A 14112-nucleotide genomic window follows, 5' to 3' on the forward strand; every position below is an offset into this window, starting at 1 on the left:
TATTACCTAAGGTGAATCTAGACCTATATAGGCATTAATTATCACTTGGTTTTAGACAAACCTCCATCAAGTAGTGTTGCCTGCAACTGAAGAGTCTGATCCTACTCTTGGTGCCTCATGCTTGGCCACCAATATCAGTATCCCAGCAATTCCAACATTAAAAAATAATAATAACAAATCAAAGTGCCATCTCCTTAGAGAATACTATCCTGAAACACACCTAACATTCACTTTCCTGTTATTGCCATTTAGGTTTATCCCCCAAAGAGCCCAATCTATCCAACATCTCTAAGCCTAAACGCTTATTATAGTTCTAGCAAAACCTGATCAGGCTTGTCAATGGATGAATTCAAGTCACCCCTCGGAAACAAGGATGGAATGTAGCTCTTCCAAAAGTTAATGACTATTCTTTAATTATAGAGATGATTCATAACCTCCAAGAATTCAAAAAAGACAACTCTAGTATTCATTCCCCTCCATATGCCAATAACGACAACACAATATCTTATTGCTGATCTTTCAGCACATACTCCAAAAACCAAACAGTGAACCTCATGGATGCTGGGAAACCTTGTCAGTCCTGCTAAACTCAGTTGTACACATACCTTAAATCTGTGTATACAGTCAAACAAATGTGTGTTTCCTTCTTGAACAACACTAGGGGTGACAATGAGCTGAGTTTGGGCTCAGATCAGGCCAGGACTAGAATGGACCAAACATGAAGGACCAGGCACGCAGGACCATAACAGGCTTACAGTGGCAAACCCAAGCCCGACTCAGTACTGCCAGATTAACCCATCGGTCCAGAGAGAGGGAGGGAGGGAGGAAGGGATTACAGGATACATGATCGAAGGTCTTACAGAGCATACACAAGTTTTCACTGCTGAAAAATACAGCTCATGCTTCATTAATCCAAATCATCAGTTGCGGTTGACTTGATGGCCATGCCTGAAACCCTATCAAGGATATTTGTAACCTTTTGATTTGTTGCCTACAAAGGGATGGTCAATCAGAGAAATATGACAAGTCCACTTAACTGAAGAAGTCCAAAGAGAGGCAGCTAGGATCTTCCAATCTTGGAAACTTTTTGGGCATGTTCCATCCATGGTGGGACACCATAATGATGGTCGCAGTCCTGGGAAATGAATTAGGCGGACCATCTTGACAACCTGGGGGCAGTCACAGCTTATTTCTCCTTACAGTCTGGCTCTCCTTTATGTGGTTTTCTTTTTTCCTGCTCTTTCTCATGTGTAGCCAATGATCATATAGTCGATGTCTAGGGGTTTTCTTGTGGGGGTTTCTCTTAGTCCAATTCTTCTTTCAGAGTTTTTTTTTTTTTTTTGCCATATGTGCTGTATTTAGGGGTGTACATAGGGCCGAACCGAGCCAGCCCGGCCCGGTCAGCAATCGGGCGAGTCCGGGCCGAGTTCGGGCCAGTTTCGGACCCAGGATTTGGACGGCCTTGATTTTTTTACTTTGCTCCATCTACTCCATGGGAAGAGCTTTGGCAGGGGTAACTTGAACGGCCTTGATTTTTGGGAAGGGCTTTTGTCATAGATTTTTGGAACTTTGCTCCATCTACAAAGGGACCCACGATTTGGACGGCCTGGATTGTTGTAAATGGTTAGAGTAACTGGGTAAGAATTTAGGAATATATATATATAGGCCGAGTCAGGTCGGGTCGGGCCAAGTCGGGCCAGGTTGAGTCGGGTTTCGGGCCGAACTGGAACCTATCCGACTTTCGGGCCGAAGAAAATGGCCCATCCCGACCCGAACTCAGTTCCAGGTCGGGCCGAGTCGAGCGAGTTAATCGGGCTAGCCCGGTTCGTGTACAGCCCTAGCTGTATTTCCTTTCTTTTCTTAGTAAAATTGCAGATTGCTCATCACCAAAGAAAAAATTTCTGGGTCAAATACCTATCTATCAATAAGAACGATTCATTCAATGGTGTTGGAGGGGGCTTCACTTACTCCTCCACACCTACCTTGAAGGGAACGATTATTCATGAGGGTAGTTCTTCTGGGGATCATTTTATTATTGGGAGAAATTCAGGTCCTTTTAATTTTGCTCTTTGAATATAAGTGAGATGAGTTCTCATCGTCGCCCTGCTGTTACTTCTCATAGTTTTGGCTCTTTTTGGCAATAAAATTTTCAGTTACCATTGAAAAAAAAAATTGCTCATTTTCTATTCATGTTTTGTTTTCTTTCCATTTATCTTTCTACTTAATGAAGCTAAATTAAGTTAATAAGTTTCTTGACCATGTTCACCATATTAGGTTGTATTTTGTTGATCTTGTTTTTAGTTTTTAGTTCCAATGATAATGCAATTAGATTAAAAATTGAAACAAAATGAACCACACCATTATTTACTAAAGATGACAAGCACATGAACCAATCATAACAATGGGAAGCTTCTATTGAACATTTGTTCAAAAGAGCCCACTGCATACACAAGTTAGTTTTTTGGCTCAATCATAAATTAATATTGCAACAAAATAAATAAAAAACCAGGAATAGGCTACCAAACTCAAATTCACTATGAGGCAGGCAAAACAACAGGAAAGCATTACCTCATGGGTACGTGCATCTGAGACAACTGAAATGACAGTGTTGCAGGTCGAGCGAATGATTCTACAATAAGAATGCAACAAGGCATGTGAGGATGTTCTTTCGATCCTCAAAAGATAGATGCACGAAAACACAGTCTGTGCAAGTGAATGACCCTTGTGCCATGTTGCCTGCCAAGTAGAAGGTGTTTAAGACGGTGAACTAGCAAAAAAGGTAAAGTGACTCATTATATCATATCAATGGCAATACCTCACATGCTAAAAGGTGGTCCATGACATCTATAGTGCATTGAATATCAGCAGTTCTATCAGAACTTAGAGGAATGGGAGCGGCACCATTCTCAATCGCTTCTTCAACAGAATGATATCCACAATTTTCCATACCAGAATCCATCTTTGGATCCATTATCTGATATAAAAAAAAAAATGCAACAGGTAAGAATAGCTTTAAAAGAACAGTATGAAGAAAATTATGTAGCAAAAATGAGAGCAAATAAGTGCTACTACTTTATTTTGGAGGATAAGAATGAAAATATCCAAAATATTAGAATAGAAACTGTAAGATGGAGCTAAAATTCTCAAACAAAATCCCAGAGAATTGCAAAGAAATCACTGAAACATCATCATGTTCCTACTCACTGAAACATCATCATGTTCCTATTCATCATGCTCCTAATTCTACCACGAGTGAAGCATGCAGTCGAACTCGCTGGATCTTATTCCTCTCGCACAAGCAAGCAACATTGTCACATGCGAGACCACTTCGAAGACCTTTCTTTTAAACCCCGCTATTGCAGACGTCTCATGGAGCCTCTCTCTCCTCAGATCAACGCAGGTAGCCAGATCGAGTGAAGCAATGGCGCGGGAGCACTGTAACATTCCTTTCGAATCCGTCAAAGTGCAGGGAAGTAAGGATGGCCTCTCGTTTCCCTCAGATGTTGATCGTCAGGTGATCTCTAATAGCGTGATAGGTGGGAAGAATATCACAGAGGGCGAAGACCTCTTACAAGATGGGAGTTTGGTTGTGGCAGGAGAAGCGGTAGAGGCTGAGATGTTCGAGGAAGCTTTGGATGTTACCCCTCTTTGCGTTGAGAAAATGGTCCTCGATTCTTTGTCGACTCAGGTGGTACAAGAATCGCAAGAGAGGTTTGCGAATATTTTCGCAGAACACCAGAGGTGGGATAAAGATGTTTTGGAAAGGGTAGGGGGGCTCGTGGGGATGTCCTACGGTGCAACAGATGAAGACATGAAGGCTTTTTTCGAGTTTGCTCAAGCTAGGGCGGGCCTCTCAGTATTTACAGGAAATCTCCCAGGGGGTGGAGGGAACCGCTAAGCCTCGAGTGTTTCATTAACTACGATTCTGCAGCTAAAGCAGTGGGAGGGAAGATGGCGAGGTCGGGTAAGTTAGGTGACCAATGATCATTTTATCTAGGAATGCTCGTGGTCTGGGGGGCAAGACCAAAAGGGCTCAAATCAAGAAAGTTGGCAGAAAGTCGAAAGCTGATATCATTACATTTCAGGAAACAAAGTTGCAGACCTTTGACGGGGGTACGCTTGACTCTCACTGGGGTTTGAAATCAAAAGACTAGGTGGTGTTGAATGCTACTAGGGCTGCAGGAGGTATTTGTGTAGCCTGGAATTCTGATAGGCTGAGATGTATTGATTCGTTGGTAGGATCTTTCTCTGTCTCTGTTTTGCTGTGTGAGGTGGCCTCGAGATTTAAATGGGTCTTCTCTGTTGTTTATGGTCCATCCGTTTACAATCTCACAGAGAAATTTTGGGAGTTGGATAGGATCAGGCGTCTTTGGTCAGCACCTTGGTGCATCGGAGGAGATTTTAATGTAGTTCATTTTTCATATGAAAAATCTAGGGGAGGCAAGATTACGAAAAAGCATGACTGGGTTCTCCGATTTGGTTGGTCGCCATGAGATGGTGGATCTTCCGTTGGGTGCAGCCAGGTTCACATGGTCTAATGGTCAAGAGAATCCGGTAATGTCGCAACTAGACAGATTCCTTGTCTCAGCAGATGGGATCAATAAGTACCCTTTGGTGACTCAGCGGGGACTTCCGCGAATTATTTCTGATCATAGACCTATCGTGCTTCCAGTAGACGAAGAAGATTAGGGTCCCAAACCTGTTAGATTTGAAATGGCATGGATGGAAGTTGAAGGCTTTGACCAGCTAATTTCAGAGTGGTGGTCATCCTTCTCAGTTGATGGTTTTGCAGGTTTCAGATTATTTAGAAAGCTGAAGATGTTGAAAGAAAAATTGAGAGTATGGAAGAAAGAGGCTCTCGCCAAGAGGGAAGAGGAGTTCGACAAGTTAGCTGAGGAAATACATGAGTTGGATCGTAAAGAAGAGGCCTTAGGTCTGTCGGAAGATGAAAGAAGGGAGAGGGATGCTCTATCGTCTAGATTTGCAGGCAGGGCAAGGGTAGAAGAGATTAGGTGGCGCCAGAGATCGCGTGCAATTTGGCTGAAGGAGACAAAAATACCCAGTTCTTCCACAACATTGCTAGCGCCAGCGCCCGTGTTAACAGAATTTCCAGTTTGGTGGTAGAATCGATAAATTGTGAAGAGATTTTTTAAGAGATTTTTTATGGAAAGGAGCTGAGGAAAGAGGAAAGTTTAATCTCCTAAACTGAGAGGAAGTTTGTAAACCGTTTAAGGACAGCGGCGCTGGCTTGAAAAATCTGAATCTAATGAACACTGCTTTTCTTGGAAATTGGCTTTGGCGATTCAGAGTGGAAGAAGGGGAGTTACGGTGGGATATTATTGCTTCCAAGAACAGCACTCAAACTGGAAATTGGATTACAAAGTCTTCTTCCTTCTACTGCACCTCTAGCGTGTGGAAGGCAACTATGAATTATTTACATCTGTTCCAGGAGGGTATTTCTTTCTCTCTTGGGAAGGGAAACCGCATTCACTTCTGGATTGATGAGTGGTGTGCAGATCGTCCTTCGATAGAGCTTTTTCCGAGAATAGCCAATCTTGCCTCAGATAGGTTTATCTCTATCGATCGATGTTATTCTATATGTGCCGGGACTGCTATTTGGTCTCCCTTGTGCCGAAGAAGTCTTAATGATGTTGAATCTGAGAAATTCATCAGCTTGTTGAATCACCTTGCTCTCCATGTTCCTTCGCCTCAAGATCAAGATACGATGATTTAGAAAGGTAATAGCTCGGGAGTCTTTTCAGTTAGTTCATTCTGCGGGTTAATCTCCAAGCCAACCAGCTCTTCTCCTTTCCTTTCCATCATTGGAGCTTCAGTGCGCCCCCAAGAGTCGCGACGTTTGTTTGGTTGGGTGGTAGGAAGAGGGTCCTAACCATTGATAATCTTCGAAGGAGATCGCTTATTATCCCCAACATTTGTCTGATGTGCATGGTGAACGCAGAATCTATTGACCACCTCTTCATCCACTGCCCGTTTGTCCATAAAGTTTAGGATCATTTCCTTCTCCGCTTCCATAGTTTTTGGGCAATGCCAAATACGGTGGACTGTCTCTTATGGGCTTTGCTTGGAGGAGGTAGCGGGAAGTCTTGGAAAGCGGTGTGGCATCTTGTTATCATGGGTATTTTTTTGGTTCACTTGGAAGGCCTGCAACAGTCTTGTGTTTCGATAGCAAGTGTACTTCTGTGGACAGGGTTATTCTCTCTATCACTTGTGTTGTGTCGGAGTGGGCCCCTAATGTTAAAGAAGCCAAGTTTGTTGACCTTTCTTTTTTGCTTTAGCCGTTCAGTTTTCTTTTCTTCTTCCGCTTTTTGCGGCTTTTAATAAACTTGCAGTTACTTCTCACAAAAAACAAACTATCGGCGATAACGAAATTCTTTCTTTATCCCCGGCCAGCAAAACTTGTAGCGATACCGAGTACCGACAACTTGAACATTGCTTACTACTTATCCATCTCGACATCCTCATTTTAGATACTCATCCTATGAACATATTATTCCTTAACTGCCCAAAATTCTACCCCATGGAACATGGCTAGTCTAATAGCCATCCTATAAATTTTCCTTTTCAATTTGAGTGGTACACAATGATCACATAAACCTCCGGAGGCACACCTCCATTTCTTCCACCCCACTTGAATTCTATGGGCAACATCCATCTCAATCTCTCCACTCCCATGAATTATCGACCCAAGATATCAGGAGTGGATATTTTGGCAACCTTCTGGATCAGCAATCTTAAATAATTCCTCGCTCCCACTCCTATTGTTATGTTCAAGAGGTATCGTCCAAACACGAGATGTCAACACCCATGGACGCCCCTGCCCACAAATCCAAACATAACATCTCAACAAATATTGAAGCCCATGTCAAGTGATCCTAATTCATGGACATGGACACCCCTATACATGTACAATTAGATTCATACAAGCATCATTTTTAGGTAAGATATCATCACCATCATCATTATCATCATCTAAGCCGTATCCTAATTAATTAGGATCGGCTACAAGAATCATGATCCATCATTCCTATCTATCAGGGGCCATGCATTCAATCAGACCATAGGTCATCGGGTTTTTTCTCACTGCCTCCATCTATGTCTTTTTGGGCATTCCCCTTGCCGTTTTAGAGCCTTCAACTTCTTCTTTTTTAAAGATAGAGCCTTCAACATTTTAGAGCCTTCAACTTATACCAGCTCACTCATTCTAACCAGCACAGTTCTTGGTCTCCATTGCACATGACCAAACCATCTAAGTCTAGTTTCTCTCATATTATTACCTATTGGTGCTACTCCTAAGTCTCCTCGAATACATTCATGTCAAATTCTATCCTTTCTCGTCTTGCCACTCATCCATCTCAACATCCTCATTTGAGCCACACTCATCCTCTGAACATGTTGTATAAGCAAGTATGGTATAAACCGTTTAAAAGTTAAGACCTTTATCTCTGGTTCATTAGTTGAGCTGGTAGAGACAGTGTAGTGTGTGTGAGTGATCCAAGGTTCAATCCCTCGCTGTCTTACCTTGTAAACGTACTAGTTCTAGGAAAAAAATAATAACAATTAAAACCTTCTAGACCAGAAACAATCTTTTGACTCATGTATTTGATTTATAAACCAAACTATAGTATGGTGGTACAACTATAGCAAATTGCATTGAATATGCTAAAACGAAACAGTACTCAAGATTACCCATACCTCCAAGGCAGACATAGCAGCAAAGAGACTAAAATTCTCTCCATGAATAAGCTCACCATCTTGAAGATCTGAGAAGAAAAAAGATCAAAGAGCGCAAATTCAATTAATGAACAATTGATATTCATATCTTAAAGCAGATACCACGCAAGAAACACAGCAGCCGATAGTTTCAACAGATAATGTTTATCACATAATTTGTAATGATTGGAAAGTGTATTTTTTGAAGCAGTAAGCTTCTGTGGTACATAACTTCATGCCTGAATATGGATTTCAGGCGGATTTTATAGCTCATTTCGAAGATCATTACAACATCTACAAGCACTACTTATATGGATATTATAAGATTTCATCATTTTGGACCATGAATTCTAGTCCTGAACTATATTTAAAAAAATTAACGATTTTTCTATGTTGCTGAGAATCAGGGTCATTTTCATATTTTGGCTTTGTAGAGCATTCTGGGTGTCTAGTCATTAAATGCATGGCCACGATTTGATGAAGTCAACAATCCGCATGTAAGATTGATTAGGGTTCCAGTTGCTTAGGCTCCATGTTTTAGTTTTGTTTCATACTTACTACAAACTACGTTTAGTAGAATTCTAATTATTTAATTTCATTTTAGTTTTGTTTTGTACTTATTACAAATAACGTTTAGTAGAATTCTAATTATTTAATTTCATTTTAGTTTTGTTTGCTTGTGCACTCATTGGAACCTTTCTTCATGTCTTCCAGTTGTGTTGAAATCGATGTTTTAAATATCAACAATATCGGCCAATATATCCCACGATATATCTTGTATCCCACCTGTGCAATACAAAACGCACAAGTAGTGTCGATATATCCCACATGTTCAATCTGGTGAGCATTTTCAATTTTCGATCCCTTTTTTTGTTGAAATTATATTAAATCAATGTCAAATGGTTACAAATCCATTGGTTCTTCATGTTTTGCATGAAAAATTATGGAGTTGAAGCTTTGATTTTGATATCCATAGGTTCTTCATGTTCTCCATGTTTTTTTTTTTGAAATTTTCCTTCAACAACAAGCTGTCAATTGAGACCAATTTTGAAGTATTTAGGAGTATTTGATGAAATGATTATCACATACACTTTAATTTCAAAATTTTAGTGTAGGTAGTCCGATTTGGAGAATTTTTAAAAAAAAAAAATTCAAAATTTTCCCAATTTCTCCTAAATTGCTTGCAATGTTGCACTCCAAACATGAAATCAAGCATGCATGAGGGCTGATCTACTTATTTGTTAAGTCCTTGTCAATTTTCGAAAAGTAAAAATCATTTTTAATTAAAAATTAATTTTTAAAAAAATTATTTTTGAAATTTCCCTTTAACCAATTGTCAGTTAAGATTAATTTTGAAGTATTTAGGAGTGTTTGATGAAATGGTCATCACATACACTCTAAATTTTGTGCATTCAATTTGAATGTAGTTGCATTAGTTCAGTCAGACAATGCATAGCTTAGGACCCTATACAAAGGAAACCTATTATGCACACTTCTTTTTTGAGATGTTATAATTTAAAAGTGTGTTAAGGTCTTTTTTAACAATCCCTAAAGTTCCATTGAAAAATTCAACCATTTTACCAATGTTTCCCAAAAAGTGCGATAAATTACCCGATACAAACGATATAACTAGTGCGATAATCGATACATATTTGTATCACAAGGATGCGATACATAACGCGATACTGATATTTCAAACACTGGTTGAAATGGAGTCAAAGTAGTTGTTGTTATACACCCGCACGGTAGAAATGATTCACACTATTTACTAGCATTGAATGTAATCACATGCCCACTGTTTTGGACGTCAATATCTTATTGTATTTGTATAAGCTTTATATGATATGCAATTGGGGCCAAAACGGCCCACCTTAAAAACATGGGCCGCATTGACCCGTATCAAGCTGTATTGGCCTATATGCCCATAAATGCCCAATTTTGACTTTTTTTCACTCATTTTTCCTCTTCTATTTTCATTTAAACCATGGAGGATTATAAAGTCATTTTCGACTAGATCTACACCTATTTTGGGGTCAAAACAAAATATCTAAATGGGATTTGACAAATCGAAGTGTCTAGGCTAGAGTATAAGACATGGGAGTGCAAGCATCATAAAGTGTCATTTCTTCCTCATGTAGAAAAAAGTAGTGATAAACATTTCTATTTGCTACATTAAGATGTTTGGGTCAAGTTCGTATTACTAGTCTATCTAATTTCAAATACTTTCTTATCTTTGTTGGTGATTGCTTTAGAATGACGTGGTTATACTTTATGAAAGATTGCTCTGAAGTATTCTCTTATTTTAAGGAGTTCCATATGCGAGTACAAACTCAATTCAATGTTAAAATGTGTATTCTACGTTCAAACAATGGTAGGAAATATGAACAGGTCATTCGCCCACACAATCTTGTACGACTTTGGATACGTTTGAGCCTTTAGCTTCAACTTGTCCACCATGCTTTACAAGGCCACATTCATATTGTTGCCTCCATCAATAATGACAACCTTTCCACCACACGACGCTCATGTATGAAATATGTTGGTTCTCAACCAATCTTCTTGGGCCTCCTCGTTTGATGCTGTCAAAATCCTCCTGACCTCCAATGATAACATATTTTCCTTAAGGCCATATTTACCTCCCTCAAATTACTACCCATCACCTTCTGGGTCACTTTCATATTCACCTTCCCCTCGGCCTTTAAAAAGTTCTCTTTATACCATTCACCGTCTTGTCCCTTGCAGAACTAGAAATTGCAAGAAGGACATTATTGCATAATGTCTGCAACCAACACACTTGAAACAAGTGTTGGTCGACCTCTCCTAAATTGGAGTGACAACTTTCCCTTTATGTCAATGTTTTGGGAAAGAGGATTCACCTGTTGATTGTGACCACGAGTGTTAGAGGCAAAGTTTTGGCAAATTTTGTAAACCCAAGAAAAATTACTGCAATGCACAATTGGTTGCATACAGGGTATGGAGCCGTTGGCAATAGGCAGGTGGGTGTATGGCCCCTGACTTGACGAGTACTACATCATGCCACCAACTTCTGCTTCTACACTCTTCAGGCCATTTGGTACGCTTCATCCAACTGTTTAGCTGAACAATCACCGTTCTCTTTGAATGTTGAACCATAATCCGTTGCAATAACGTGCCACTCGTTGCTTTCACGTCTCCGTCGAGTGGCAACAAATCGCCAATTCATAATAATGTTGTATGTATTACTCCACGGTCATGATGTGTCATCATAATGTAAGGAGCTCCTAGAAGAAAGTCATCTCATAATCCCATGGCAAAAACTTTTGCTTCAATCTCGCATTCATTTCCTCCCAATTGCCTATGAGAGGAATGCCACAGCATTGCAATTCTTCAACAACAGACCACCAATCTTGGGTTGTGCCATTAAGTTTCAAGGCAATAAAATGTAGCTTGATGGCTTCTTCCATTTCATACCAAAAATATTGCTCCATTAACTTTAGTCAATCATCAAAAACCTTTGGATCTTGATTACCATTGTAATCCAAAATCTCAATCTTGACATGCTTGGCGAGATCCGAAGTGCGAACATATTGCCCTCCTTCAAGATAATTTGGATAATCCTAATAAGGATTGTTTGTTCCTCTTATTCTTGGTTGCGCATAGCAATGTTGTTGGATCCTATAGCCCGACTCATACTCATGGAAATCACCATTTCGGCCAGGTTGCCTTAAGTCAACATTCCCAAATCCCAGGTCTCCCTTAAGGCCATCCATAGATGTTTGACAGCCTGGATTGATTCATGTTCTTGCTTCTTCAAAAACAGCAACTCATCCTTTAATAATATCTACTCTAGGTTTATGACAAATTATGGGTTGTTTATTGGCTTAATAACCACCATGTTTTGATATTATTTGGGATAGAAATAGGATAATGGTATAGGTGGATGGAGCATATGGTCTCCAATGAAGGGTTTGAAATAACAGGCTGGTTTAGGGAACTATTTTGAGGAAAGATTTGGGTAGAATATTAGGGCTTTTTTTAGGGGTAATGAAAAATTTATTAAAAATCCCACTAACAAAGCAAAAGGGAAAAAAGAATACAAGAGGAAGAACTGCATATTACAGCCCAAAAAAAATAGGGCAGAGCACAATCAGCTACATCTTTTAAGAGGAAGAACCTCTATCACTAATAGCTTGACCTTGCTCCCCACCAACTCCAAACTGGAACTGTTCTAAAAGCGCCAACTATTTCTCTCCCCCCAAATAACCCAACACGAAGTCAGGAGGATAAGATGCTAAATAATCATGCCTTTCTTTCCTACTCTACCATGCCAAGCCCAAAGAAGTTCCCTCACGTTGTGTAGAATAACCCAAGGGGAATTGAACTCCGCCACTTGCATGCACAAGGAGCAAATATTAGGAATGATCATATACCTCTTTTGGAAACTATCAATTGTCAAAACCTTTCCTTCCCACTAACCAGGTGAAGGCAGCAGCCTTGGGAGAGGCACCGACACCGTAGAACCAAAAGTGGAAGGCATGATCCCGATCAATTGTCGTTCCACACATCCAAAGCATCCTATTGAAGGACCTAACTAAGAACCGGCCTGAACTGTGAGCACTCCAAACCATTGAGTCATTCCCTCTGAATGGAGGCTGTGAAGAAGATGGGGAAGAGAATATAAAAGTTTTAAAAATATATAAAAATAAATAAATAAATAAGAATCTCCCAAGAGTAGAACTTGTTTTGATACCAATATAATGTAAAGTTTCAAATCATACAAGAGAAAAGAGGCAACTACTGTGAGCAAGCTCAACGGTCCTCTAGTCTTATGCTAGAGATCAACACTCCCCCAACACACTAACATGGAGAAAAAAGAGAGTTTGCTCAAAATAGAAAATCTCTAGCATAACATAGGGAATCTAAAAATAGAATTCATTTCTAGCCAAGATCTCTAAAACAAGAAAACCATAAATATGAAAATCTAATAATACTTATTTTCCTAACACAGAGATATTTTTCGTAAAATAGAAATATGAAAGAAACAAATTTAGAAAAAAAAAAAAAAACTATAAAAAAAAAAGGGAAATTGGGCCTTTTCTTGTGCACACATGTGGAGCGTGCATGTGTGAGATGGGGCCTGATTGCATCAGAAAGCATATATGAGCACTATGTATATTTCAAGCAAGGATTGACCTTTTTGCACTTGAATAAGTGCAAGTCATGGCGAGGTGATCCAGACCGTTCATTTGATAGCACCTGCCATTGATGAGACATTCCCCAAAGTACCCATATCGAAAGATCATATAAATCTGATTTTCTTCGCATATTCCATTCAATGTAGACCATTACAACCATCTAGTTGCAAGAAACCTCACATGTATCAAAGATACAAGTAACTTCAAGAATGACTCAAGTGCCTGTATCATTTTCGCCACTTTCTCCTGTAAGAAAGTCACAGGTTGAGAGAAAGTTACCTGTGATTTTCCTCCCCCAAACACCAACTGCAACAATCTCACCTGTAACTTTCTTACATTTTAGAAATGCTATAGGCATCCAAACGGCCCCTTAGTAATACCCGGCCTTTTCATGGGACTTGTCAGACGAACGTCCTTGATCCCCCAACCATTGTCCCCACATGTACGAACACAGTTATAATTCCTCATTTCAGCAAACGATTCCATGCAGCAGAAGAAACAAAAGGAGAAAATTCAAAATGACCCCTATTGATTCGATCAATCGTACCCTAAAAAATCGAAAAAAAAAAAAAAACGAAAAACGAAAGGTCTGACCGGTGCATGCGGCGTCTAAAAGAAGGGAAACATCAGCCCAGACGGTCTGTTCGCCAGGAGAAGACAAAGGAGGGAAGCGACCGTCTTCCCCTCCTCTCTCTGATGATACTGACATTTTTTGCGCCTGCAAGATCTTCTGCCGCTGCTGCTGCTGCTGAGGAGGGAGAGGGATTAGATCTTCTGCTATGAAGAGAGCTTCCGCTGCTGGACTTGTCTTGGGTGGAGGGAATCAGCTGCCCTTTGCTTGTGTAGCCTTCTCTTTTTACAAAACAGGGAACATCAACATTCAACTCATACGATCATGCTTTGCTAGTTTCAGTCTGTTGGGCCGCTCGTTGTTGATCAATGGCCCGGCTCCTGCATGGCTCGATCAACTCAGCCTTGGGCTCAACTCATTTGGTGAAAAATCCACTCCGTCAATCCGTTTTTCCATGTTATGTTAGGAGTTGGGACATGAGCTCAAAAATGAGAAAAATCAGAAACTTGAGTAAGCTGCACTACAGGAACAGTGAGGATTCAATATGACGGATCCAGGCCATTCAACAAGTTTGTCATATGATGAATGGACAGGCCTAAATTTTGGACCATGGCATTTTCATCTGTGGAAGTGTAG

The 14112-nt window shown here is 40.1% G+C and overlaps 1 protein-coding gene across 3 annotated transcripts in view; it reads right to left on the bottom strand.

Moving 5' to 3' along the window:
• Positions 1-13844, bottom strand: part of LOC131258366 (uncharacterized) — a 96114-nt gene extending 82270 nt beyond the window's left edge. Inside the window, exons 1-4 of one of the 3 annotated variants that reach the window (XM_058259640.1) lie at positions 13500-13844; positions 7714-7781; positions 2816-2974; positions 2569-2736 (exon numbers count right to left, since the gene is read on the bottom strand). In XM_058259640.1, the coding sequence (XP_058115623.1) occupies positions 2569-2736; positions 2816-2974; positions 7714-7781; positions 13500-13614 (510 nt within the window). In that variant the 5' untranslated portion in view covers positions 13615-13844. Of the gene's footprint in view, positions 1-2568; positions 2737-2815; positions 2975-7713; positions 7782-12903; positions 13057-13499 lie in introns of those variants that run through there. The other 2 variants (XM_058259638.1, XM_058259641.1) reach the window with 2 other exon arrangements.
• Positions 13845-14112: the final 268 nt, after the last annotated feature.

The sequence above is a fragment of the Magnolia sinica genome, chromosome 10, assembly GCF_029962835.1.
Source record: "Magnolia sinica isolate HGM2019 chromosome 10, MsV1, whole genome shotgun sequence".
Classification (NCBI taxonomy): domain Eukaryota; kingdom Viridiplantae; phylum Streptophyta; class Magnoliopsida; order Magnoliales; family Magnoliaceae; genus Magnolia; species Magnolia sinica.